The sequence below is a fragment of the Xiphophorus hellerii genome, chromosome 8 (genome assembly GCF_003331165.1).
Source record: "Xiphophorus hellerii strain 12219 chromosome 8, Xiphophorus_hellerii-4.1, whole genome shotgun sequence".
NCBI lineage: Eukaryota > Metazoa > Chordata > Actinopteri > Cyprinodontiformes > Poeciliidae > Xiphophorus > Xiphophorus hellerii.
Window position 1 is genome coordinate 1509476 of NC_045679.1, and position 26876 is coordinate 1536351.

The 26876-nt window shown below is 39.3% G+C and overlaps 1 protein-coding gene across 9 annotated transcripts in view; it reads left to right on the plus strand.

The window, feature by feature from the left end:
* The window catches only part of tcf4 (transcription factor 4), a 176419-nt gene that overhangs the window by 134878 nt on the left and 14665 nt on the right, over positions 1–26876 (plus strand). For all 9 annotated transcript variants that reach the window (XM_032570801.1, XM_032570804.1, XM_032570803.1 and 6 more), the window contains 7 exons: positions 10846–10951; positions 12154–12302; positions 12373–12526; positions 13887–13957; positions 14068–14146; positions 16755–16834; positions 17396–17605. In XM_032570801.1, coding sequence (XP_032426692.1) covers positions 10846–10951; positions 12154–12302; positions 12373–12526; positions 13887–13957; positions 14068–14146; positions 16755–16834; positions 17396–17605 — 849 coding nt within the window. The remainder of the gene's footprint in view (positions 1–10845; positions 10952–12153; positions 12303–12372; positions 12527–13886; positions 13958–14067; positions 14147–16754; positions 16835–17395; positions 17606–26876) is intronic.

Sequence of the window (26876 nt, forward strand, 5' to 3'; positions counted from 1 at the left end):
GCTTTGATTAAATGTTGAAGCATGTTAGCTGTACATTTCTCTAAGGCTGCAACTAACTATTATTTTAGTAATTAAATAAAAACATTGGCTCATTCTGCAGCCTTCTTTTATGCAATATTAGAAATATATTAAAGAGACAAACAATTCAGCTCCTCCTTATTGCCTATAATACAGTAACAGATCTCCTTTAGTGAATGTTTGATTATTTGTAACAAATTGAAACACTGACTGCATCTTCCTTCTTTATGAAATGTAAATAAAAATGGAGTCAGATTTTAGTGATTGGAGGATTCCTGAGTCATTTCTCCCGCTAGCGCTAGGCTAGCTAGTGTTTGTTCTGGTTGTATTTACCCAGAATGCCTTGCGCTGTAGTCCACTTCCTGCTTTGTTAGCGCTCTCTGGTCCGCTTGGCGTTCACATTCAAACCACTTCAACCGAACCCAGATCGAGGTTTGTAGGACTACAGTTTGCTTCTTTTGATCCGGCTCACACTGAACCGGACTGAACCGGCTCACGCTGAACCGGACTGTCCGGCTCACACTGAACCGGACTGTCCGGCTCACGCTGAACCGGACTGTCCGGCTCACGCTGAACCGGACAGTCCGGCTCACGCTGAACCCGACAGTCCGGTCTCTGGTTCTTAACGCTCAGCGTTTTTTCTGCCGTTGTTTTAAAGTGAAAACAACCAGGCTACTTTTCATCCGGTTCTGTTTAACTAGAAGCTTCAACGGTTTTCCTCCACCAGAGTCCAGTTCCTGAACGTCTCACACCGACTGGTGTCACACTTTCTGTGTGTTTCTTTGTCCGGACCCCCGGTGTTTTCTGTCTGAGTGACTCGACCCCCCCTTCAGTCACAGGTGCAACGCGCTCGAACACACACACATGCTGAGTCCACTTGTCTTCACGTAGGGGGCTCTAATCAAGCCTCAGGAAGCCGGAGCTCCACAGGGAGCTGTGTGTGTGAGTGTGTGTCGCAAAGTGAGCTGAGGAATGCGTCGGTCCATGAAACTCTCTGTGAGTGTGTGAAGGCGCTGCATGTTTTCAATTACACCCAAGTATTTTTGCAGATGTGAGTGTATTTGCTCTCTTTGTGCCCCGTTTCTCTCCGTCTGTCTGGTTATTTGATGTTTTTCCTCCCTCTCTCTCTCTCTCTCTCTCTCTCTCTCTGCTTATTTTTGTGAATCTTTAAAGTTGAATTTTGAACACTTTCCACTCCACCAGCTTGATGCAGTGGCGGATCCAGAGTTTTTTTGGGCCCCGTTTTAAAACCGTTTCATGTCTTCGTTTTGCTCTTGTAGTAAAGTAGGTCAGGTTTTCTAAAACACATGGAGGCTTTAAACGGATCCACCAGGCAGAGTAGAGAAAATTAAGTTTTTATCTGCAAGCCTGCCTTTCATGTGGGTGTAAGGCTACGCTAACACAGCAGGCTAAGTCAACACAAATCCAATTTTTTTTAACCAAATTTGACTTTTTACCAACTACAAATGTGACTCAAATTTAATTTTCTTTGCCAAAAAGGACCCAGATCCAACTTTTATACCAAATTCGACCAAAACCCGACTTCTTTTTTTTTTATCTAACTATTTTTAATGAAATTATATCCAAATCAGATTTTTTATTTATTTATTTTTAAACCAAATTAAACATTTTTAACCAAATGTGACTTTAATGAATAATAAACATGTAGCATTTCCTGATATTTTGGTTTTAGTACATAAACTGAAATGCTTTAGGTGGAGAAAATAATAACTCTTTACCTTCATCTTAGAGTTTCTCTAGTAAAACTGGTGGCTGGTTCTCTTTTTGTTTCCACCTCATTTGTGATGGAAAATATTTACAGACGGCCAAATTCTGTAAACTCTAGAGGCTGCTTTTCTCCCAGCTGGCCAGCAGTGTGCAGCAATAGATGGTGGATGTTTCTCCATGCAGGTGGAGAAAACTATTAAATATACTGGAGCATTTTGGCAGTTTTGTTGTCTTGACTTTTTAAAACTTTTGTCCAAGCCTTCAATTATGACAGTTTGAATAAAATGTTAGTTTGTTAAAATATCCATAAATCTGGAAGGATGGATTCATTTCCTGTCTGAGCGTCTGTTAGTGAAAATCATCTTGAAGTCAATAAGCTAATAGCAGAGGTAGTTTTCATTTAGCGCTGTTGCTAGCTTTGAAAACAGTTAGCTCTCTTAGCTTCCCCAAGTTAATGAAGTTAAAACAGCCAAGTAAAGTGCTAATTTACTTGGTTGTTATATAAGCTTTCAGTTGAGTAAAATTCAACATCTGTGTTGAAGTTTTGGTTTTAGACAGTTAAAAATACTTCAGCTGGTTACACATTTACTCTCCTGCTCTTTGAAGTGGGTGAAGACTGTTTGCACAGCACTTTCATTTCCTCTCTATTTTTCCCAATAACTAAAACTAGAAACATGTGGAAGCAAAACAAAACGGTAGAGAAGTAAATATAGAGCAGATTATAGAGCATGTGAATTATGAGGAAGCTAGCACTTTAGCATTAGCTTATGCTAGCTACTGCTCTAACGTCGTGTTTTAGCGTTGAAGTGCAACAAAGATTTTAAATTAGCGGTGCACACCAGTTATCTTTTTTAACCATTTAGCCTTATAGAAGGAATAATAATTAGATGTTTTTTTACACTTTCATTGTTTTATTAACAAAATATAAGCTGTTTTAGTTTTTTTATTGTATCATAACTGATACATCAGGCATTTAATGTAATTTATTATTTCTGCTTTGCTCCTTAAACCGCACTATGTTCTCTATGTCAGATTTTTGAGGAAATTATTACGTTTATTATTCAGGCTGTTGCTGGAAATCGTGTATCAAAAGTGACACATAAGGAGTGATAATGTAAAGATCTGCAGGAAGAGTTTACATGGTGCAAATTAAAGCTGCTAGTGTAGCAAAACAACCTGAAGTCTGAGGTTTAGCTTTTAATAAATCCAATCAAATTACCTATAATTTCAAAGATCATTTTTCTGTGCTCTGTTTTTTCTGCCTTCATATTTCGTCATATGGACTCAATTAGGCATCCATGCTCAAAACTGAGCTCACATCTGGTTCACATTAGTGCAATTGCAGGTTGGTAGAATAAAGGCCTCTGCTTGGAGGTGGTGGGTGGGATTTCCTTCCGCTTTCACACACACACACACACGCACACACGCACACCCCCACACACACCCACACACGCATGCACACCCCCACACGCACAAACACACACACACCTCCATGTGTTTTGAATCAGGAACATAATTAACCTTCAGAGGATTCAGAGGCCGTGGCTCAGCTCTCCGCTATAAAAATCCATCTAAAAAGCAGAACCCGTCCCGCGCCCCTCCCGCTCCTCCAGCACCGAACCGGAGAGGTTTGGATCGTCTGCGGCCCGTTTGATTCGTTTTCCCACGTCGGTCTCTGGACGGAGACGGGAAAACGCTCAGAGATTCAGAGTCACGACAATAAGCAACATCCAAGATGTCGCTGGGTTTTGGCAGGATTCAGCGCTCCGTACCAAACGATTTCTGTTCATGAAAATGCGAAGCGCTGACCTCCTAACTGTCTTTTTAATTTCCTACAAAGTGACGTATTTATTTATATATTTAAAATCTGTGAGGTCATTTTCCCAGAAGCAGGAAAATCTGTTAAAAGTTTTACACATTTTTACCGTTCATCACCTTTTGTTCCTTAATTTCTCTCCATATTTTTATGCATCAGATCATGGATTTTTTTTCACAGAAAACTTAAATAAAACATAAAATAGATTTTATGGTTTATCAATTTGGTCATCGGCGTTTTAAATCTTTATATAAGACATGGAAATTTGTACAAAATGGCCGAAGCTGCAGCTTTGAATTTCAGAATTTTACACGGAAAACTAAGTAGTGAAGTGATTAAAGTTTTAAATAACTTTACTGCACATTTATCAATTTTATGATTTAAAGCAACATTATTTTCATCAAACAAAGTAGAAAATATAAATTTATTTTAAGTTTTAAATATTTGGCAAAATAAATTAGTACAGTTTTCTAACAATTCGGTTTAGAAAAATGTCTCAACAACAAAAGCAGAACTTTTTTTAAATGTTTAAAAGTTTATGGCTGTTGCCCAAGTTTGTTCAGCAAAATCTTCAGTAAAATTAAGATCAAAGTAAAAATGTGGATAAGAGAAGAAGAAATATTTTTACACCAAATATTTTCCATTTCAGAATATCTTAATCTAAAATGACGTCTGTTAATCTGAGGTTCATCTCTAATAGTTGAGTTAAAGTATTTATACTGAAGGTCCAAAGTTCACTCAGGTTGAAGCTGAAGGTTCTGGTTTGAAAACAAATACTGCACAGGGCCACAGACGGCCCCCGGGCCACGTTTTGGACAACGTTGCTGTCCAGTTAATTTATCAGTTATTGATAAATCAGAAGGGCTGAATTTCGCCCCCTACTGGACAGTCGTGGTATTATATATGCTAGTGTTTGCCCAGGTAGAAATTGAGTTTTTTGTGTTCGGTTGTAAAGCAGCTTCTAGTGATTATTTGGCTTTTAGGACAAATAGTTTTTACAGACGATTAGTTTGATGAAAGTGGAACCAGGCTGCTGAGAGTCGCTGAAGAGCGTGGCGGCGCAGGCGGCAGGTGCAGCCGGGTGTTTGCAGCGGTTTGGTGACGGCTCACATTGCAGCACATCTGCTTCAGATGATCCTGTTCAACCTGAGAGGGGAGGAGGAAGGACGACACGCTGTCTCATTGGGTCGGGCTGTAGATTCACGACGGGCGTCAGAATCTAAAGAAACTCTGAAATCTTTCCAGAAAACGACCCAGAGGGGCCCGTTTATGTGATCAGGACCCCTGGGGGTGTCCAGGGTTTTGCCTGAGGGACGTTTGCAGCTGATCTTTAAACTTTGGCTGAATAAATCCAGAGTTTTTCATGAGAGATTGACCCGTATGGTGATGATGCTGCTGAGAAGAAATCTAGATGAAGAAAAAATATCTTGTTAGTATCTGTGGATCTATTCAGTCTGTTTCTATGCTTCGTGCTCTGAGCGACGTCAAGCTTTATTATTATTGCATTTTCTGAAGCATTTAAACTTTTATTGCAGTTTATTTTGCATGTTTGACCAACATAGTCAAAGTGTTTTATTCAGTTTCAGTTTCTCTGTTATTGGCTGTTATTTTTCTAACTGCACCGACTGAACAAATTAAATGTTTTTACATGTTTGACCAAAGTTTGTGAAGCTGCTGGTGAATTTATATGATCTGTTCTGGTGCAGAGTTATCAAAATAATTCATAATTCTGTAGATTTATGTCTGAGTTTAGAATTAAAAACGTTTTAAGTCGGTTTAGCTGATTTTCTGTATCGGATCGTTATCGGCCGATTCTAAACCTCAGGTATCGGTATCGGTGCTGGAAGGCAAGAAAGTGGATCGGTGCATCCTGAGTTTTTGTTTTTATCATCAGAGGGAATCATTTGCTGCTTTGTTTTCTTAAAATATTATGTTTGTAATTTTTTTTGAGCAAGTAAAACCAAATTTTAGCATTTTTAATGAATTAAAAACAAGTATTCAAGTTTTTCCCCACTTAGCAAAAAGTTTGGACTCGTCTGTTTGGTTTTGTTTCCGTTTCCACCAACGCAGCTCCTCCTTTTTATCCCAGAATCCTTTGCTGAATCAGAGCAATGAACGACCTTCAGGGTCCCTAAACGACCTTGAACAGTTTGAAAATGTACAGGATTGAATTTCAGCTTCAGGCTGAAACAGAGAAATAATAATAATAGAAATAAATCTGATCTATTTCATTGAGCTGCCTTCTGGTCAGCTGGCTGAAAATGCTTCTGCGTTTTTCCTTTGCTCATAGAAAAACTTTAGGAAACTGCAGGAAAAATGTTACCTAAAAACCAAACATGGCTGCTGTTTATTTTAATTATTATGACTATAATAATGAATATGTTTCATTTGTCTGGTCATAATCTGCATTTTCTGATCATTTATAACAAAAAGGCGAATCTGAACTTGTTTAAATTTGAATCTGCGTTTCGAAACTGGAAATCGGTGCAAACAGAAACTGTTTGTGTTTTAGTAGTAAATGTTGAAGACAGGATCATACGAGGCTTTTCTTCTTCTCCTCGTTTTCGCTCCTTTTCCCCGCTGAGAGCAGAGGTGGAGACGGAGAGGTTGAACAGATGCTCCTCGCATTTGGAGACAATAACTGGCAGAAAAAGCATCAAAAGCTGCATAACGACTAAAAGCCTCCAGTTTTTTCTTTCCCTCCTTTGTTTCCGTTTACCGTCTTTTCATCTCCGTCCAACTCGAAGCGTTTCATTCTGCTGTTTCCCTCGACGGTTCGGTCCGAAACGCTCCGTTCTTACCGATACTTCCCCTCCGCGGCGCTAACGCCGGGCCGATGTTTCCATGGCGATACTCTGCAGCCGCTGCGTGTTTCCAGCTCCATCAGGAACCAGTTTGAGCTGGAATGTGGCTGAATTTCTTCGGCCCGGGGCGACGCAGAGCCAGGCTTTGATGAAGACTGCGATGCTTCGTCTCCTGTGAAGATTCCCAGCTCCGTCATGCATCCCTCCTGTTGAGCAGAACCGGTTCTGGTTCAGAAACTGGGCCTAATCTGGGCTGCAACTCGGCTCTCTGCGGAGAATTTCTTCATTTTATAAAGGCAAACATATAAAAAATGAGGGGCTGATATCTACAGCTGAAACGATTAATCGGCTTAATCATGATTAATCGATAATTAGAATAATTATAATAATAATAATTTAGGTGGCTCTAATTAGGCAATTTTCTGAAAAATGCAACATATTCAGAGCAAAAATTAAGCCAGAAACTGCACAATATATAGATATATGTTTTACGTTTAATTTAAAAACATCTTGGTTTTAAATATGTTTTATCCAAAACTCCTCAAGTTTCAGTTTCAGCTTCACCAGGTTCAAATTCAGTCAAAGAATGATTTTATTGCATTTTTATTTTCTTATTTTAAAAATGTATTAATTGAATTATTTATTTGCATCTTTTAATGTATTTCTAATATTGTATTTAAAAAAGGCTTAAGTGGTGGGATAGAAAATCAGTAGAATGTGCCGGTTGTTTTTATCCGATTAATTGATTAATCATCAGTCACAGATGTTTCCTTTAATGGTTTTTATTTTTGGGGGGTTGAATATTCTCTAGAAAATTATTTTTATCAAATCTCAGCAACAAAAAAAATCAACTTTCTTCTAAATTGGCAGCACTGATTGCAGTCTTCTGGCCGATTGCCTGATTGGGATTTTGTTTGATTTTTTTTGTTGTTTGTCTAAATGTTGCTAAGTTAGCTGAGCGTCCATATATGTGACTTTATGAAGAGCAAAAGGTTAATTTTCAGACCTTTATGGAGGTAAATAGAATCAGTTTCACCTATAAGCCGATCGCTGATCACCCAAAAGTAAGAAAATCGGGCCAAATTATCTGTGCATCTCTATTTAAAATCAAAGTATAAACATGACTAATAAAAGAAAAACAGGATTTCTGTGAATCCTTAAAGTCTTACATAGTCTTGAATTCATTTTAAAAACTAAGCTGACCTTAAATTCATTTTTTACAGTTCTGAAATTTGTCTTGTTTTTCTCATTTGGCTTTTCAGGCTAACTCACTGCTAGCATACCCTGGCTTGCTAGCTTTCTGTTTAGTGAACTTTTATGAATAAGTGCAAATTTGTCGCCAGTTGGCCGGACGAAGTTTGTGTATTTCTGTGGTCTTAAAAAGTCTTAAATTACAGTTGGTAAAAACTGCAGAAACCTTATAAAATAAATATCGTATAAACCTTATAAATATAAATATCTTTAAATTGTTTCTTGAAGGCTTGAAACTTAATTTTTTGGTTTTCTTGGACAGGTTTATATAAATATTCAGCTATAAACTTTTTTAAGGTTACAATCAGTTTATTGTTGCATTTTTCCTCATTTATCAGCATAAATAAAATAAAATAGGTGAAACTTTCTCTGCTCTCTGATTGGCTGCTGCTGACTGTGGGAATGCTGCTGCTGCTGCTTCCATGTCTGAGAGAACAGGAAGTCAGGTTGTTATTGCGTCTCCCTGCATTCCTTCGACTCTAACACACTCTGCACCTGTTCATGTCTGTCTGCAGCACAGACACACACACCCACACACACACCCCCACACACACACACACACACAAATCACAGCCTTTCCACACCAGTCTGACAACACATTCAGTGGGAAAATATGTCTGCAACGCATGAGAGCCTCTCTAAATGTTTTCAGCGGGATCAGGAGCTTGGTCCTGTGTGTGTGTGTGTGTGTGTGTATGTGTGTGTGTGTGGGTGTGTGTGTGTGTGTGTGTGGCGGGTTCGGGTCGGTGAATGTGGTTTTATGATCAGAGTTGGGTTCTCAGAGGAAGTCAGAGTTCATCCCTGATGAAATCTGCAGACGCTGAGTGGAATCAGAGGATTTGCTGCAAGGTGCATTTCAGGAAGGAAGCGGCGACTCGCAGCAGCTGCTGCGCCGCCGCAGCAAACATCTGGAGGCGGCGCAGCGGCGTGGGCCAAACGGAGGTCCAGTCAAAGCCTGCGGTTAGTCAGGATGGGATCAGAAACAAGAACTGAATTCATTATTCAGATTTATGTTAAAACATTGGGTCAGAATGGGTCAAAACACAATACACTCATATTAGGAAGGTGGTGGCAGCATCATGCTCTGGGGTTCATCACTCAGTCAAGATGTTGGCCCAACTATCCACCCAGAACCACTTCAGAACCAACCCTGGTAAAACTGTAGCAGAACCATGTCAGAAAGTGTGTGAACTTGTAAGCTTAAGAAATATGAAGGACAAAATTTTAAGCATCTGTTTTTTTTAGTTTTTGCAGTTGTCTGTATTTTTTAATCATCATCAAAATAATAAAAAATGAAGCAGAAATCACTGAGGATGCACCGATTCCAGGTTCCTGGCCGATCACTGATCCATTCAACCTGCTGGATTCTGGTTTTCACCAACACAGATAGTTTCCTGTCTGAAACGTTGCTTTAGATCTGATTGGTTTAATCACAATTAATCAATTATTGGAATAATCATCAACAAATACTTTAGTAATTGATTAATCGTTAACTGGAGCTTCAGGCTAAACAGATTTTACTATCTAATTATAAATCAGTTTAAATTTATTAAAGTAATGCTATGTTATTGCATTTTATGTTTATTTTCTTATGTGAAAAAAAGAATTGAATTTATGTATTTGCATCTTTTGATGTATTGTTGATGTGTTTTACTGGAGAGCCTGCAGGATGTCCAGACTTTCTGAATAATCCATATTTGCAGTTCTGCTAAATGTAGCAACAAACTGGGCAGGTTGGCAGCAGTGAGGTGAATATTGTTAACCGTTGGAGAGTTTAGGACAGAAAACAGGAGGGATGACAGGAAACATCTATTTTCTTTTTTAAATCAAAGAAAAGGGCCATGAGGTTTGTGTTTGACCAAAATGACCCAAAAGGCTTTTTCTGTTTTTAATAATTCCGTCGCTGACGGTGGGAAGTGTTTCTGGTTTCATCTCCGTCTCCGCATGAACACATCTGTCTCCCATTCATATGCAAATCTAAAAAAGCGTCTGATGTTTTTATGGAGACTGAAGGCGGATCTGCGGAGAGTTTTCTATTTTTCATCAGGAAGGAGGAGTGAGCCGCGTTCCTCCAGCAGCTGTTCCACAGTTTACGTCATGGAGCGCCAGTCGGCGTCATGGCTCGCCGCTCGCACGCTACGCACATGCTCAGAGCGCGCCGCGCGGCGGCGACCCCCTGCAGAAACCATGACCCGCCTGAAACGCTTCCAGTTCGTCTTCACTGTGTCTCTGCTTGGTTACATGGAGTCCAACGTTTAAATCGATGTCAGATCTTCAGAACTGTTTGGTGAATTTGGTGCAGCTGTTTGTTTTTGGTATTTTAGTCATTGTTTGCATTTTTCTGTTTCTTTTGTACTTTCTAGAACTTTAAGGTCATCGTTTTAGTCGGCAGTTAGCAGGTTAAGAACCACGTTATCTTATAAAAACCTGCAAGTTACAAACTGGAAGCTTTGTTGTTACAGAGTTCGCTCTCTTGGAAACAAGATGTTGCTTTCCAGAACTTTAATGTCACTTTTTGGACATTAAAATTTATCAGAATTTACCATGTACTTTACTGGAAAACCAGGTTACTTCACAGAACATTCATGTTACTTTTGAAGACTTACAAGCTACTTTCCCTAAACAAACTGAGTGCTTTACTGGAAATGCAAAGTTGTTTTATAGAACTTAAATATTTCTGGAGTTTACAGGTTAAATACTGGAGCTTAAATGTTTATATGTCTGGAACCTAAAAGTTGTTTTCTGGAATATAAATGTTTGTTTCTGAAATTTAACGGTTACTTCCTGGAACTTGCGTATTACTTTCTGTAACCTGAAATGTTACTTTCTGGAATCTATTTGTACTTAAAGGGAACTTTGTATCCGTAGAGTACTTCCTTACCAAACTAAAAAATCTGTCCTGTTTTCCAACCAGATGTGATTTTGCTTCTTTTTGAAGACAACAGATGTGTTCAGATTCACTGGAAGTAAATTTATCTTGATCTCTTCACTTTTATTAAAAAAGAAAAGATTGTTTTTCATCTTTATTCAGTTTTCTGTGTTCAGTTATGAGTAAAAGGTTTGATGTAGTTCAGACTTTATTCTTTAATTCTGTAATATAAAACATTAAAGGTTTTTAAACCATTCTCTGTCTCTGCGTTGTGGCGTGAGTTGAAGTTGGAAATGATGTTTGTGTGAAACCAACTCCTGATGGAGATGCTGATTTCCTGACGTTTGGTGTTTTTGCAGGTTTACGCTCCGTCTGCCAGCACAGCCGACTACAACCGGGACTCGCCTGGTTACCCGTCCTCCAAGCCTCCCAGCGCCGGCTTCCCCAGCTCCTTCTTCATGCCAGGTGACACCAGACCAACCTTCACACCTGAAAACCCTGAAACAGATTTAACTCAGCTGACAGCTACCCTAGATTTTACTCTATTGTAACTTTGTCAAAATATTTACGAAATATGTTGTCAATGTGTTAAATTAGTTTCACTATTGTGAGAATTGGTATTTTCAAACTAGTTTTTTCCCTTTAAGCTTTGTTCCATCTTATAGAAATTATTCCCAGATTGTAACCTGATCTGGTTATTATTTGTCTGGTCTGCATGTTAACCAGGTTATTCTGGTGAAGCAGCGTCTGAATCAGCTTCATGCATGAAGCAGCGTCACGTTGCCAAACTGTACAAGAAGGCCTGAACACAGAGAGACGGGTTTTCTAATCAGGCAGGGAACGATTAATCACATTAATCGTGATTATTTGATTATTGAAATAATCGTCAAATAATTTAGTGATCGATTAATCGCTGGAGTACACAGAGTCTAAAAAGGCTGAGCGAGCAGCACAATAAAAACTGTAATAAACAATATAAATATTTTACATTAAAGATTAAGAAAACGTTTATCTTTAAATCTTTAAGTTTCAGCTTCAACTGTTCAGATTCAGTAAAATAAATCTCTCATTAAACTCTTTTTGTTATCCAAATATTAATGAGTTAATCCAATAATAATAACCAGATCAGTCCTGCAGAAAGAGCCGAGATGCTACAATAACGGAGCTCAAGCTGAAGGAGTGCTGTTACTGCATTTTAGCAAGAAAACCTTTATTTTCTTAACTAATTAATTCAATTCAATTGTTTGTTTACTTGCATTTTTATAGGTATTTCTAATACCTATAAAAAGTGAATTTGTTATTAAAATTAAAATAATTAGTAGAGGAAAAATGTGCTAACCTTAACAAATATGATTAAACACGATGTTTGACTGATGTTAACTAAAACTGTCAAGAAGTTTAAATGTTTTTGGAAGAAAAAAATAGGAAATAACCCAAAATAAAAACATAGAAATTTGACCTGTAAAGTCAGAAGTTTCCCTTAAACTCAAAATCCAACATGGCCGCCACCTGTGTGAAACAAACAAACAAACAAAATGCAGCAATAAACTAAATATTTAGACTTTAACAGTTGTATCTTAATAAATCATGAAAATACACCATTTGTTTTTAGTTTAGACAAACTGCTCTGGTTCAGAGTAAAGGAAAGTTTCCCGTTTGTCCGTCAGATGGTCACCACAGCGGCGACCCCTGGAGCAGCAGCAGCAGCAGCATGAGCCAGCAGGGTTACCATAGCAGCATGCTGGGGGGCGGGAACTCGGCGCACGGCCCCGCCCAGAGCTCCTCCTACTGCGGGATCCACCCTCACGACCGACTGGTGAGCCGGGCCGCCGGCGGCGCCGTCAGCCGGGCTGGAGGCGCCGTTAACGTTTCCCGTCTCTCCGCAGAGCTACCCGTCGCACTCCTCGTCCGCAGACCTCAGCTCCAGCCTTCCTCCCATGTCCAGCTTCCACAGGGCCGGCGGCAGCGGCGGGGGCGGAGCCAATCACTACAGCACCGCCTCCTGCACCGCCTCCACCAACGGCACAGACAGCGTCATGGGTAAGAAGCACAACATGAGATAGACCCGCTGGTTTTAGATGCAAACCTCTGCATGATGCTTTTACTTTGAAATTAGCTGCAGGCTTTTATTTTGTCCTGTGTTAAACTGCTAGAGTGGAAGTTGAACGTTTTGATTTTGCTGTTTTTAAGATTTTTTAGAATGAAGAGATGTGAATTATTTGAAAAGTTGAAATCTGTTGATGAAGCAATGCATCATGGGTAGACGATGGATGCTAGCTGCTGCGGCGCTAGAAAAGATTAATCGATTCAGTAGAGAAATTAAAAATTAGCTCCGATATCAGCAGATTAGCAGGAACAAATTTAAATTCTTAGCATGTCTTTATTCCTTCAAACGATAAAAACTGAAACTTGTTCCTTCAGTTTCTGATCCAGTTTGATGAACCTAAAAAGTTCTAAGAGACGTTTTGAAAGAATTTGGGCCTAAATTTTAAAACGTGTCGCATTATTTTATTTTTATCTAGATTTATTTCCAGTGAACTGGATCGTAGATGAACTGGTCAATTAATGATGTTAATGAAAGCTGTAGACGGAGTTTGGGTCTGGACAGAACCGATCAGAACCAAACAGAACCAAACAGAACCGATCAGAACCGTCCCTCGCTGTGTTCTCATCCTCTGAGGATGCGAGCCGCGCTGTGGTAATCCTGCGGCGGTTCTACTGGGCCGGCGGTGAGACAGGAAGCTTTAACCCAGGAACATATGCTGCTTCCTGTCTGACCCTCCAGCGGCTTAGAGCCGTCCCGATTGCCCTGGTTACCATGGAAACGGTCAGTGTGCGCGAGCGTAAAGTTTCCATCTGGACTCGGCTGTCAGGAGTAGGAGTGGGCGTGTCCATCAGCTGCTCCTGTGAGGTCACTTCCTGCCTGGCTGACCTCTGACCTCGTTCAGGCTGGAGGTTAAATGGGAATAACAGTCCAGGTTCTGGGGCTGGAGGAAAGGTCAAAGGTGAAATATGGTCCTGGGCTGGAAACGTTTGGAAAGAGAAAAAAATTATTTTAAAGTTCATCCATCCATCCAACATCCATCCATCCATCCATCCATCCATCCATCCAACATCCATCCATCCATCCATCCATCCCTCCATCCATCCATCCATCCAACATCCATCCATCCATCCATCCATCCATCTTCTCTCTCATCTTTTCTAACCAACCTGTTTTCATCCTTTCTAGATGTTCAGCGTCTGAATAATTAAACGTGTCGCCAACAACATGCTTATTTACCAGCTTGCATTGCTTCTGTCCCCTGTGTGTGTCGGTGTGTGGGGGTGTGTGGGCGTGTGTGTATTCATGTGGGTGTGTGTGTGTGTGTGTGTTTATGTCGGTGTGTGTGTATCACAGCTAACCGAGCACAGAGCGGCACCGCCAGCAGCTCCCAAACCGGAGACGCCTTAGGGAAAGCCCTCGCCTCAGTAAGTACCGCGCCGTTTCCCGGCGCCTGTCAGGATGCTAACGGGTGCTAACGGGTGCTAACGGACGCTAACAGATGCTAATAGATGCTAACTGACGCGTCTCTGTGCAGATCTACTCTCCAGATCACACCAACAACAGCTTCTCGTCCAACCCCTCCACCCCGGTCGGCTCGCCGCCATCACTCACAGGTAAACACGGGTCAGAACCCGATCCGGGTCAGAACCTGATCCGAGTCAGAACCCGATCCGGGTCAGAACCAGGAATGAGGAACATGACCAAACATAGCTGTAAAAACACAAACATTTACCAGGAAGTTCTGGTCCAGGTTCTAGTCCAGACATGTCAGGAATCAGTCAAAACTAAGTGAAAAGTAACTTTTGAAATAATCAATAATAATTATTTATTATTATGAATTATTAAGACTTTAGACCCGTATTGTTACGTCTTTTTTCTGGTATTAGGAGTTTGTTCTCCTATTATTACGACTTTATTTTTATTATATTATAACTTTTAGTTTTGCAAATGTTTTTGTAATATTACAACTTTATTCTCATAATACTATTAATTTTTCTCATATGACTTTCTTCACTATTAATATGAGTAATATTTTATTCCTCTGTTATTATTGCTTAATTATGAAGTATTTATTATTAGAAATGTATTTTCATATTATTATGACTTTATTCTGGAAATATAGGTTTATTTTCGTATAATTACACGTTTTTCTTTGATTTTTGCTTTTTTTCCTTCTAAAATATTTGGTTGCACATTCTAAATGTCTCCAGTGATAAACTCCGTATAAAATCTACATTTTAACATCACTTTTGTTTGTAAATTCCTAATAAATAGTTGAAGCTGGACATTTTGCGCTGATAAATCTGTGAATTAATTCCCGTATTGATGCTGTGTCCACTCCTCCTCTCTGCAGCGTCTCCTTAAAGTGAAAAATGACTTTTTCTAATAATAATTGAGTCAAATTTGTCTCTAATTGTCGGCGCTCCGCTCACCGTTTGATATTCCTCCGCCTCGCCTTGTGACTGATAGCTTTAATTACGAGCACCACTTCCACAAACCATTCGCAGACCTGCCGGCTCCGTAAACACCAGCCCTCTCCCCTCTTCCTCCTCCTCCTCGTCATCATCATTATAGCTGACTAGGATATTGCCTGCGAAACCATAATTGGTGTTTATCATTGTGTCAGAGTTACTCCACTTTTAACAAATTAGAAATGAAGCCTATTAGAGCAAACTACATGCAAATTGATATCCAAGGCGAATGCCGTGAGGGTGTTTTACACCGTCGGACTCGGAATAATTTAGCCGCCGTTTAATACATATATTTGTATTTGCACATGAATGTACCCAGGTGATTATGCATTAATTAGCATATGCAAATGAGCATGTAATATGAATAAAGGAGAGGGGAGAGAAAAGACAATGAAAAGGAGAAACACGTGCTAATGAGAAGGAATCAGAGGAACACGGTGGAGAAACATGAGAGCAGAGGGAAGTTTAGAGGAGGAGGAAATGAGATTTTATGAACATCACCTCTGGCTTTAACCAGCCCAGGAGAATAAAAGCTTTAAAGTTAACCTCACATCTCAAATTGTAGAGACAAACAAAACATTTTGGAGCAAAACGTGTGAAGAAGATCTGCACTGAAATGAATCCAGTACCAACATGGACTGAAAGCAGTTTTCAAATGCATCAGGCTAACAGTACGCTAACCAGAGTTAAGCTAGCACTGTTAGCCTCCTAGCTAGCACTGTGCTAGTACAGCTAGCTGACTGATGCTACGCTCACACAGCAGGCGAGTTTTTCTCACCTCAACAACAAATACGATTCGTTCCACTTCATATGTGGAACTAAATCAGATTCGTGTCTGAAAGGTTTCAAAGCGACTGCAGTCTGAACGGTCCAACCGCATTTTACCCGATTCTTATGACACTGATGTGAGAAACGGACCAGCAGAACCAGACACCTCCTCCAAAAAACTCAGAAATTATAAGATTCATCTCAGAAATTTTCTAGAAAAACCTTGAAAATGTCTGAGTTTCTAAAGAAAAAAACTCAGAAATATTAATATTAACATTAATGGAAAATTCAGAGTTTCAAAAAAACATTTTCTCAACTTTTCAGGCTCGGACTCAAAAACATAGAAAAATATTTTAGTGTTTTTTCTAGAAAATTTCTGCAATTAATCTCAAAATTTCTGATATTTTTGGTGGAGGTTTTATTTTTTTCCCATCTATAAAGGCCTGATTTTCCGCCGTGACGATCGGACCCGGCGTCTCCGTCCGCCTCATGTTGCTGTGAAGTCGCGTTTCTCTTCTGTCTACCTGCTAATGAAACGGGTCGGTTCAGAACCGAGCCGTCAGAACAAAAAGCTGCTTTCCTCGGCTGATAAACCACTTTCACCTTTTCAAAGATAAAGCCTGGTATTGGCGCGTTAGTGATGCGATGAGGCCGGGTCGGGTTTTGTCTTCCGGGTCCGTTCTGTCCGGGTGGGAGCGGGAAGAAACGTTTAGTTCGGCGCATCGAGAGCCTGGATTGGGTTCGGCTCCGGTCCAGGTGGTGGAGCGTCTGCAGGTCGCCGCAGATAAACCTTTTCTGAGACAGGAAGCGTCCTGATGATGTCATCGGATCCGCTGTGATGATGTCATCTGGTACAGTGTGATGATGTCATCTGGTACAGTGTGATGATGTCATCTGGTATAGTGTGATGATGTCATCTGGTACAGTGTGATGATGTCATCTGGTACAGTGTGATGATGTCATCGGGTCCGCTCTGTTGCAGCTGCCAGTTCAGCCGTCTGGTCGAGGAACGGAGGACAGGGAGCGTCGTCGCCGAACTACGAGGCTCCGCTTCATTCACTGGTGAGAAACAAACTGATTCTTGTTTCTTTCTTTTGTTTTTATAAAATTTAAATTTTACTTTTTCTCCGAAAATTCTGATTTTTGATCTCAGAGGATCAAAGTCAGAAATCTGAGAAAAAAAATTCTGAACTTTAAAATTAAAGTCAAAGTCATTTTGAAATTGATGTTTTTTGAGAAAAAGTCAGAATTCTGCAGGGAAAAGTGGAAATTTTAAAATTAAACTCAGAATTCTGAGAAAAAAATCAGAAAAATTTTAAAACTTAAAGTCAGACTTTTAAAATTAAAGTCAAAATGTTCAAATTTGTCATAATTCTGAGAAAAAAAGTCAGTTTTGTATTTAAAGTCAAAATTTTACAATTAAAGTTAGAATTCAGGAGAAAAATCAAAGTTTTGAAATTAAAGTCGAATTTATGGGGAAAAGTCAAAATTAGTCAAATTTTTAAAGTCAGAATTTAGAAAAAAGTTACAAGTTTAAAAGTAAAGTCAGAATTTTTCAATTAAAGTTAAATTGGAAGCAAAGAGTTGGTTGTTTTAAAATGGCAGCATCTTGTTGTGCCGCAGCAAAGTCGCATCGAGGACCGGCTGGAGCGCCTGGATGACGCCATCCACGTGCTGCGGAGCCACGCCGTGGGGCCGTCCACGGGCATGGCGAGCGCGCACGGCGACATGCACAACCTCATCGGAGCCGCGCACACGCACAACGGCGCCATGGGCGCGCTGAGCAGCGGCTACGGGACGGGACTGCTGTCGGCCAATCGGCACTCACTAATGGTAGGAGCTGTGATGATGTCATCGCCGGTCAGGGACAACCTGCTGATCATCCGTCTGTTTGTCCATCCATCCATCATGTTGTCTTCATTAATAGTGAACTTTTCATTTGTTTTTTTATCTGGACTACAAAACGCCGTGAATTCTGGGAATTTGAGTCCATAAGGTGTGAAAATGAGTTTAAACCTTTAATCTGAAACATTCTGTTCATATCAGTTTATCTCCCAGAGAACCTGCAGAAACAAACTTTACATTTAGCTGCTTCTCTGTCGCATCATGCAGGGAAACATGACGTCGTTTAGAGACGTGGAGAAAGACGTCCTGAGGCTGTGAGCTTCAGCGGTGATGTTTTCCACATTTAGACCTTAAAACAATAAACATAAAGAACCAAACAGCTGCGTGACATGAGGAGGGTTTTGACAGAGAGAGCCTGAAATGCGGCTCACTGCAAGCAAATCCAGATGCACCAACATGTTCCTCACAGGAACCGCAGAAACCTTCTACCTGACGCTCACCTGGGAAACAGCAAGTCAGGTTTAACCGCAGAAACAGATTCAGCAAAGATTCATGAAGAACTGAAACTCTCGTTTTAGATTTAACCTCCAGTTGGGAGTAATCCACACATGTTGCTTTTATAGGCTTTTAAAATGGAAAGTGACCAATAAAATTCTGTGATTAACTGATCATCATCATTTTCTGTGTTTCCATCAACGTCTTTTTCTCAGTTTATTTGTGCGCGTTGTAAAACGTTGATGGAAAAGGGAAAATCTGAAATAACTTTCTTAATTTTGACAAAAAAAGTTTTAACCCTCAATGGCTGTTCCAGAAACAGAGTTAATGTGCTCAAGAGGAGATGGAAACACGTCGGCTGATCAAGTTCTGATGTAGAAAACTTTTCCATCCATTAGTGGGTCTGGGCCTTACCAGAGGCACAAAGCTTGGAAATACTTCAGAAGTCCGATGTTTGGTCTGTTAGCTTTAGATTATTACAGCCATACGTAGCGTCTGATGAACATCCGATGAAATCAGGCTTTGCTCTAAACTAATAGAAAGAAACGCGACTAATTCACATTTAAGCTGGATGAAAACGTGGCTTCAGTTGCTTTAGGGTCACTGCTGATGTCTTCCCAAACTGACAAAATGTTGTTTTAAATTGTATTTTACTTTGAGAGAAGTGAAACTCTGGGTTTTAAAGAGGATGTACTTTCTTTTTAAGCACCAACTGAGAAGCTGCTTCAGTTTCTGACATGTTCTGTGCCGAAAGAGAGAAACTTCTCTGCTTCTCGGACAGATTTGGCTCAAAGCTCCACTGATCGCCGCAGAGATTTAGCTTGAGAAAACAGTTGGTGTTAAGGATAATATTTTTACCAGTTAGTTTTTATCTGTGTGGAAGGAAACCCAAACAGTTTTAATGTGTAGCTGGTGAGAAATGAGGATGAAGTGAGAGGTGAGTTTGCTTGTGGACTCTTTGGAGGCGTAAATGGCCGCCTGTGCTCCCGTTGAGGCCAGAGTTTGTGTTTATTCAGGGTGTGGAGTATTAGCTGGTGGAATAACATGCTCATTACCGCACAGCTGAACCTGCCGGAGGCATCGAAACGTCCTGGAGCGCTGAAATACTGAAGCTCGGTTACTCAGATCCGTTAAATGTCCAGGTCTGATCAACAGTTTATCACATTAACATTGGATTAATGTCAGGATAATGAAACTGAAGCTGAAAAATGTTCTTTAGGGCTTCATGATATGAGGAAAACATGACATCACTGCTGATATTGTTGCATATTTTGATGATAAACTGTCTGAATTGGTCCTTAGGTGTTCTATCTTTGTGTTTTTGTCTGATATTTGGCCTGAAGCCGGTTCAGTGCTGCCCTCTGTGGGCTGAACAGTGGCTACTGCAGGTGACTTGTCCTGTTGGTTGCAGTGATTCGGCTTGATTGAGCAGTAATGGAGCAGAGCGATCGGTTCTTCACATAAAAGTGTCCAGTAGCAGATAAAAGTCACCAGATTTGTTGCTTTTTTTATTTAAAGTTTCTAGTTTGAAAAGTTGTTAATCAACAAAGTGAAAAGTTGGCGACGGTGCTTCTGTAATCCTGACTAAACCTTCACTTAATCTGTTCAGCCCCACATTCGGCCACGCCCCTCAATGTATAACTCCGCCCATTTTTGGTAAAATTTTTCACATTTTGGGGGCGGGGCTAAGCTTTCACAGCAGGGTTAGTTACACTTTATAGGAGCAGTGTTTTGTATTTTCCAGGCATGTAGAGCCACTTTATAGCACAATGAAGTAACTATGTTGCCCTCATTTGGTATAAAAATATTATACATTTAAAATATGACTAATTTAACGCCTTGAAATTGGGCCTCTGTCTCTTTAAGAAGCCCCTGCTCTTTCTGAGGCTCTGCCTCCAGGAAGTCAACATGGCTCCTCTATTAACCCTTTAACGTTTTTACCTGCTCTGAACAGCTGAACGGTTGCCATGGAGATGAAAGGATTTCTCAAACATGCATGAAAAGAATCAAAGAAACGTTCCTGGGAATAACATTGTAACACAATGGAAAGCTTTAAATGTTGATTTTAAATACTGCTGCTCTGTTAAGTGAGAGAACATTTGGGTTCTGAAGCAAACGATGGTTCAATGCACACCTCTGAAAGTTTTGGAATGGCCTAGACAAAGTCTTGACTTAAATTCAGCCAAAGTGATGTTGCCTAACCATAATTTCTTTTGAATAATTTGACCAGGAACACGCTAGCAGACGGTTCTTCTCCTGATGTTTGTCCGTGTGTGTGCTGCGTGTTCAGGCTTTGTTGTTCTCTCTGTTCGCAGCGTAAACAGGAACTCTGAGAGGAAGACGGATGTTTGAAAAAGTGACGGCATTGTGTTTGCATCAAGCCTATTTTTCAGTTTTCCTCCTGCGTTTAACTCTCTCCTCGCCTGCAGTTTTTCATCGTTATTCCTGCTCTTCTGTCTCCACACACATTGCTCTTGTTTCGCCACATACTTACTATGTGACATCTTTGCTGCGATTCGTGTTTTGATCTTCCCGTCCTGATGGACTCGGCTGGCGCTGGCTCGCTCTGTTTTCATGCGCACGCATACACACAGCTGTCTGCAGTTTGGCAGCGCTGGGGCCGAGACGCTTGCAGGCTGAGATCATAACTCTGGGAAAACAGGTGGTAAGCTGATGTGGGACTGAGACATATACAGTTCACAGCTATGAGTGCATCGTAAACACAGAAGTAGATGCATATGTCCTAACAATCAGCGAGGTCGCCTCGGCGTTTAGGTTCAAGGTTTTGGCCTCCACAATGAAGCTAAAGGAACAGATTGAGGTAAGATGTCAGAAAATATGAAGGAAATTCATAACTTTCCTCAACCTGAGTGTTTTCTGCTTTACTAAAGCAAATCAAACCCAAAATTAAAAAGTGAAAACACCCTTCCTACTAACTAATCCTAAAAAGAGATGACATAAAGTCCAGTTTGTTCCAGTTTGATTGACGTCACTGTCTTCCTTTTCTGAATAAAAATAAAGTCAGTAATGTGTTAACAGAACCAGACTGAGCATAAATACTCATAAAACAGAATAACATGCTCTTAAAGTTGTGTTTTTTAACGATGTGGGAAACTGTTTGTTATTGTCTCTTATGCTTTTTGAGCAATGTTAACATTTTTAGCAAAACAAACATCTGGAATAGTAATTTTTTAAATATGCTAGGATTAGCACAGCTTTTCCACATAAACATGATTTTTCATAGCGGTAAAAACTGGAATTAGCATGCTAGCTTAGCAGTGTCCTAAGTTAAAAACCTGATCATCACTGGAAAAGGAGAAAAAACTTGACTATTATTTACTGATTGTTGAACCGTTAGCATGCTAGCCTTTGAGTTTTGCTTAAACTTTGTAAATAAACTTGTCACGGCTACAAAAAGCTCTAAGGCTGTTACTGTTTTTAGAAAAGTTGCTATGCTAAGTTAATTTTATAGCAAACTACAGGCTAATGTAGCATTCTGACATAAAACAAAAGATAAATCATTGGAAAAGAAAAATAGTTTGTAGTAATGATGACTGTTTCTTAGCTTTACAGTTTGCTAACTATGCTAAACAAACATTTCATGATTGGAGGAAAAAGCATATTTCTGAGAATACCTACTGCTTTTAGCATTTAGCTAGCATTGTAACAAAAAAGGCAATTAAAGAAGAAAAACGGCTGAGAATAGCTGGTATGCTAACTTATAGCTATAGCATGCTAACTATCATTGGCAAAAGGAGGAAAAACTCTCAGTAAGTGTTGGCAGTTTAGAAACAAAAGATACTTTTTCTAACTTATCTTTATGTAATTGTACCTTTACTAAACAAATGAGCCATTATTAAAAACAGAAGAGTAGTTCAGGGATTATTGTTTCGTGTTCAGGTAAAATCCGTCTCTTTAAAGAACGGTAGCTATGCTAAAAGTACTTTTTCTTCCTGGAAAAGAAGCAACAGCCCTGAAAGTGTTGCTCTGTGCAACAGAGGAATTGTTTTAAATTTGATTTTATAGCTCGTTAACTATGCTAGTAAAAGACTAGTTACCATCGGAGTACATTAAGACAACATTTATTCATGTTTTAGGAAGGTTAAAACTAAAAGCTACACAAGAAACCTCAAGCAGTGACTTTTACCAACGTGGCCTGGTTTGGGTTTATTCAGTTCTTTTAATTACTTAGGAATCTGCAAACAAAAGACTTAGCTCGATGTCATACATGAAAAACTATTTGAAAAGATTTGTGTGTGTTTGAAATAATCCAGGATGTCACGCGCTGTTGGAGACCGGGCTCATTTTTCTGTTCGTTGTGGGCACTGCGGCTTCTTTTAACTAAGTCATAATGGCTGTCTGGAAAGTCATGCTTCTCTCTGCCGCTATAAAGTCCTGCTGTTTGTTTTACTGCATAGCTGATGAGTTTGAAGGGCGACTCTGAAAAAGATGGGAAAGGTTAAGCGACTGAAACCCCCCGCTGCTCTCTGCTTCCATTAAGCAGCGTTACAGTAAGTGAGTTGACTCATAATCTGCGTCACTTTGCCGTAAAACCCCCTAATGCTTTGTAATGCTGTGCTTTTAGTAAATGCATTCCTGTAAGCTGATGAAAGTTGCCTTTACTTCTGTGCTAGTAGTTGTTCCAGTGAACGCTGAGCAGAGATATCATGGACGATTGTTTTAACTAATCCCTGCTGTGGAGAATCTTATGGAAAGCTTTCAGAAGAGCGAGAGCTTTGATTTCTGCAGATTAATGTTCCCTGTATTGTCAAGCACAACATGACAGTCTGAGTTATCTGAACATCTGATGATAAAAGGATTTATTTGTTGAACATCAGTCTGTGGGGTGGAAGCTGCAACGTTTCCTCCTTTTATGCTTTTTCATATTTTAATTAGATTTTAACCAAAATTTGTTTGGTTCTCATTAATTTGAAAGCATGTTTGCGTCCTATTCAAAGTACAATGTATGCTAATAAAGGGTGCTAAAATATGGTAATATTGTAATTTTAATTAAGTTCACCTTTAGTCTCGGTGTTAAAAGTGTGCGGCGCTTTATGAATATTTATGAAGAAAAAAAGGTTATGATCATTACACATCAGTGTGCAGCCTGTTGTTTATAAAGATAATTAGATAAATAAACCTAAACAACCTTCATAATTGCTTAATGCAACATTATGCATTGGGTTTCTATCTCATAAATAAATCTCATCATATCTGTGTAAAAATACATAAAGTTGGAAAAATATAGAACTTTGTAAGAAACATTTGTAATTAAGTAAATGAAGAAAAAATTCAGTTTGAAAATTCAGCAAAACTGATGGGATTATATATATATATATATATATATATATATATATATATATATATATATATATATATATATAATGTATATAATAATAATAATACATTTTATTTGTAACGCACCTTACATTTCAAAGAAATCTCAAAGTGCTACAAAGACGAAAATAGATTATAAAACGTACAATAAAACATCTCACACCAAATGGTAACAAATTAAAACTTACTATATATATACTAACTATTAAAGTAGCTAAAATCTTAGTTTTATACAAAAATATATTCTATTTAATTTTTTCATTTTGTGTAAAATAATTGAATGCTGATCCTGGTTTAAACTTGAGAAAATTAACAGGATTTAAGGAGTTTAGTTTAGTTAGTAAGTTTAGTTTTATCAGTCCCTCCAGGATTTAGTTTTTTGTAATTTTTTGCCGTCAAAATCACAAATTTTTAGTTGCTACATAAAAAAATATTTGCAAGGAAATTTACGATATTTGTATTTACGACTGACGGTAAATGTGACTTTTTTTTTACGCGTCGCATTGCGGGCTATAACCAGACATGAAGTAAGAGAGGCGACAGCAGTTTAGTAGAAGAAATGCTGCCACCTACAGGTGGGAGGTAGCATCACTGAAACTGGAAATGGAAAATTTGCAATAAACTCAATTGCGCATTTATGCAAAAAAAATCTGGGGTCTGTGAATTTCCCAGTAAAAACTGTCATATATAAGTTTGACTTATGTTTTGCTCCTGGTTTGAATAGTTCAGGTGTGTTGGGATCAGAGGTACAGAATTTATGCTCAACTTGTCGCCGTCTTTTGTTATTTTAGAGAAAAGTAACAGCTGCTTCCTGTGGAAAAATGTTTAAATATCTTGAAAATAATTTTTAAAAAATTAAAAATTGTGCAATAAATCCTGATATTGCTACATATTTCTAACCAACTTTATAATATTTACCTTTAATTTGTTTAGAAATAGTTCAGCATTTCTAGTCGCCTGAAGCTCATTTTGTCTCTTTATGAAGAATCCGATCAGAAACTTGAACCTTAATCCCAAATAAAAACAAACTGCCTCACATTTTTCCCTGTGACTCAGTTTTTCCCCTTCATCTTTCTTTAAATTTTCATAATTTCTCGTTCTGTGTGACATGTAGCAGAGTCTGCCACACGTCTTCCTCTGTTCGTTTCAGGCTCATTAGAGGAACACATGCATGCATGCATGTCACGCCACTGGAAAATGTTGCAGCATTTTCCAGCCTCCACAGTTTGCTGTGTTGTAACAGGTGCTTTCTGTCAGAGCCTTCATTCTGCACAGAGGAGAGACTGAGCGCTTTACGGCCATGTTTGGGAATGTTCACTTCTTTATTTACACTTTAAATCTCTGCATTCAGAACCTGACTGGTTCTGTTGCACTTTGGGGGAATTTTGGAAGATTTTCTTCACCCCCCTGTACTAGATGGTTTCCATTCTAGTCTTTATTCTACAAGATATGGGTGTAACTATTGATATAAACCAAAAATATGGTTCATCACAGTTAACTTTGATTTAACGAAGCAATAAATTGGTTTTTATTATTATTATTTGGAAACTGGAGGATATTTGAGAGGCTGGGGTTTATTAAGAGTTCCTATGTGTAGATTTAACATGTTGAATTAATATTAACAGATTTACTTCATGAACATTGGTCTGAAATGTTTCAACACTTAAACGTTTATATATTCAGAGCCGCAGTCCAACAGAAATATCTGTTAGAATAGAGAATGATTCTGTTCTCTTCTGTTGAACGGAGGTTTCAGTTCATTTCTCTGTATTCATCCCAACGGAAATCAAATGTTGTTTTAACTCAGATCATCCAGCTCAGATCTTCAGAGTTCAGGGTTTCTACCAGTGTTCTACCAGCCTGGCGGGCCACCAGGCTTTACTTGTGCCCCCACCAGGCTTAGCATTGCTCGTTTATTTTAGTCTTTTTAAAATGTTTGCATTTTTTAAGACTTTGGTGTTCAGGCATTAATCTTCCAATCTTTCAATAACACATTATTATTAAGTGAAATTTTTTAATTTTCTGCCAACTTTAAACGTTTTTAAACTCAAAAACACGACGAGCCGCTGGATGAACGGCTGCCCAAACTCTGGGCTTAGCAGGTTCTCTGGGGGAAACCTTGGAGCTGTTGTGGACAGGAAGCTTCTCCAGTAGCAGTCAGTTTCACAACGAATCTCAAGAAGCCTCTGACTGAAGACCTGAAGTCTCAGGATGATCATGAAATCTGAGCAGATTAATATCCATGTGCAGAGACGATATTTCTGTGTTAGATCTGGATGAAACCAGGCAATCACTGCTAATCCACCTCCTTTGCTTTTGCCACTCTTCTTTAAGGCTTTGTCTGGTTAGAAAGATTTGCATGTTTTGAATGGATCTGACATCTTAGCACCGTCTAAACCCAACAAACATAAAAACTGGCTGGATGGTAGAAAGTTGTTGAATGTAGAAAAACCTGAGCCTTGGTTGAGTTTGTCACCAAGTCGACGGTTTTTACCTGTAGAATCTGTAGTTTCCTGTAAACGCAGCAGAACGGTTGAGTTTTCCAGAGTGTTGTTGTCGGGTCGAGCCGGCGCTCGGCTCCAGAGCGCTAAACCTAAACAGTCTTTGTTTATCTCAGATTATACTTCCACTTTCATTACCTCCGCTTCTCCTTTTTTGTGGCCAAATGTGCTTCATCTGAGATAATTGGAAACGACAATTGGAAATTGCAGATATCCGGCTAATATGAGATGAAATATTACAATTTACAGAGTTGGTGAAACATTTCTCCTGTCGGTGGCGTGGCTGCGGTTTCGGGAGCGGACTTGTCCGTTACTGTTTACAGCCGCGTGATGAATCTGTCGGTGGATGTGTGTGTCATCTCAGCCCAGAGATTCCTCTCCGTTTTCCTCTCCTTCGTCTTCCTCCTGCCGTTTCTCTCTCTGCGACGATCAGCAGGATTACACATGACAGCCACTCAGCACCTCCGCTGCTCCCGTCTCCTTCTGCGATTCTTTATTATCCCGGCCGGCTTTATTGGAATTTCTCCTCAGTGGAAAAACCAAATAGGATGAAGGAAATAAAAAGAAATGATGAAGAGCGGTGATGATATGCTAAAGTTTTCAACATCTTGATTCTGCAGATAAATTTAATTCCTGTTTGTCAGCCTTCCAGGTAAAGTTCATCACATCAGAAGTGGAAATTTACTTCATGGGGAATAATCAATATTCACCAGAACTACTGGAAAGTAAACCTTTATGGATTTCTTAACTGTTAGGTTGTTTTTGTCCAAGTTATCATAATGTTAATAATAATTTGTGAGGATAATTATTGTTCAGTAAAATTAAACTTTTTGCTGTTTAAATATTTTTTTTCATAATTAATAATATCTCACTTTGGTGATGCATTCAAAGAACCTGGGACTTTCCTAAATGTGTGTTGGTCCAGT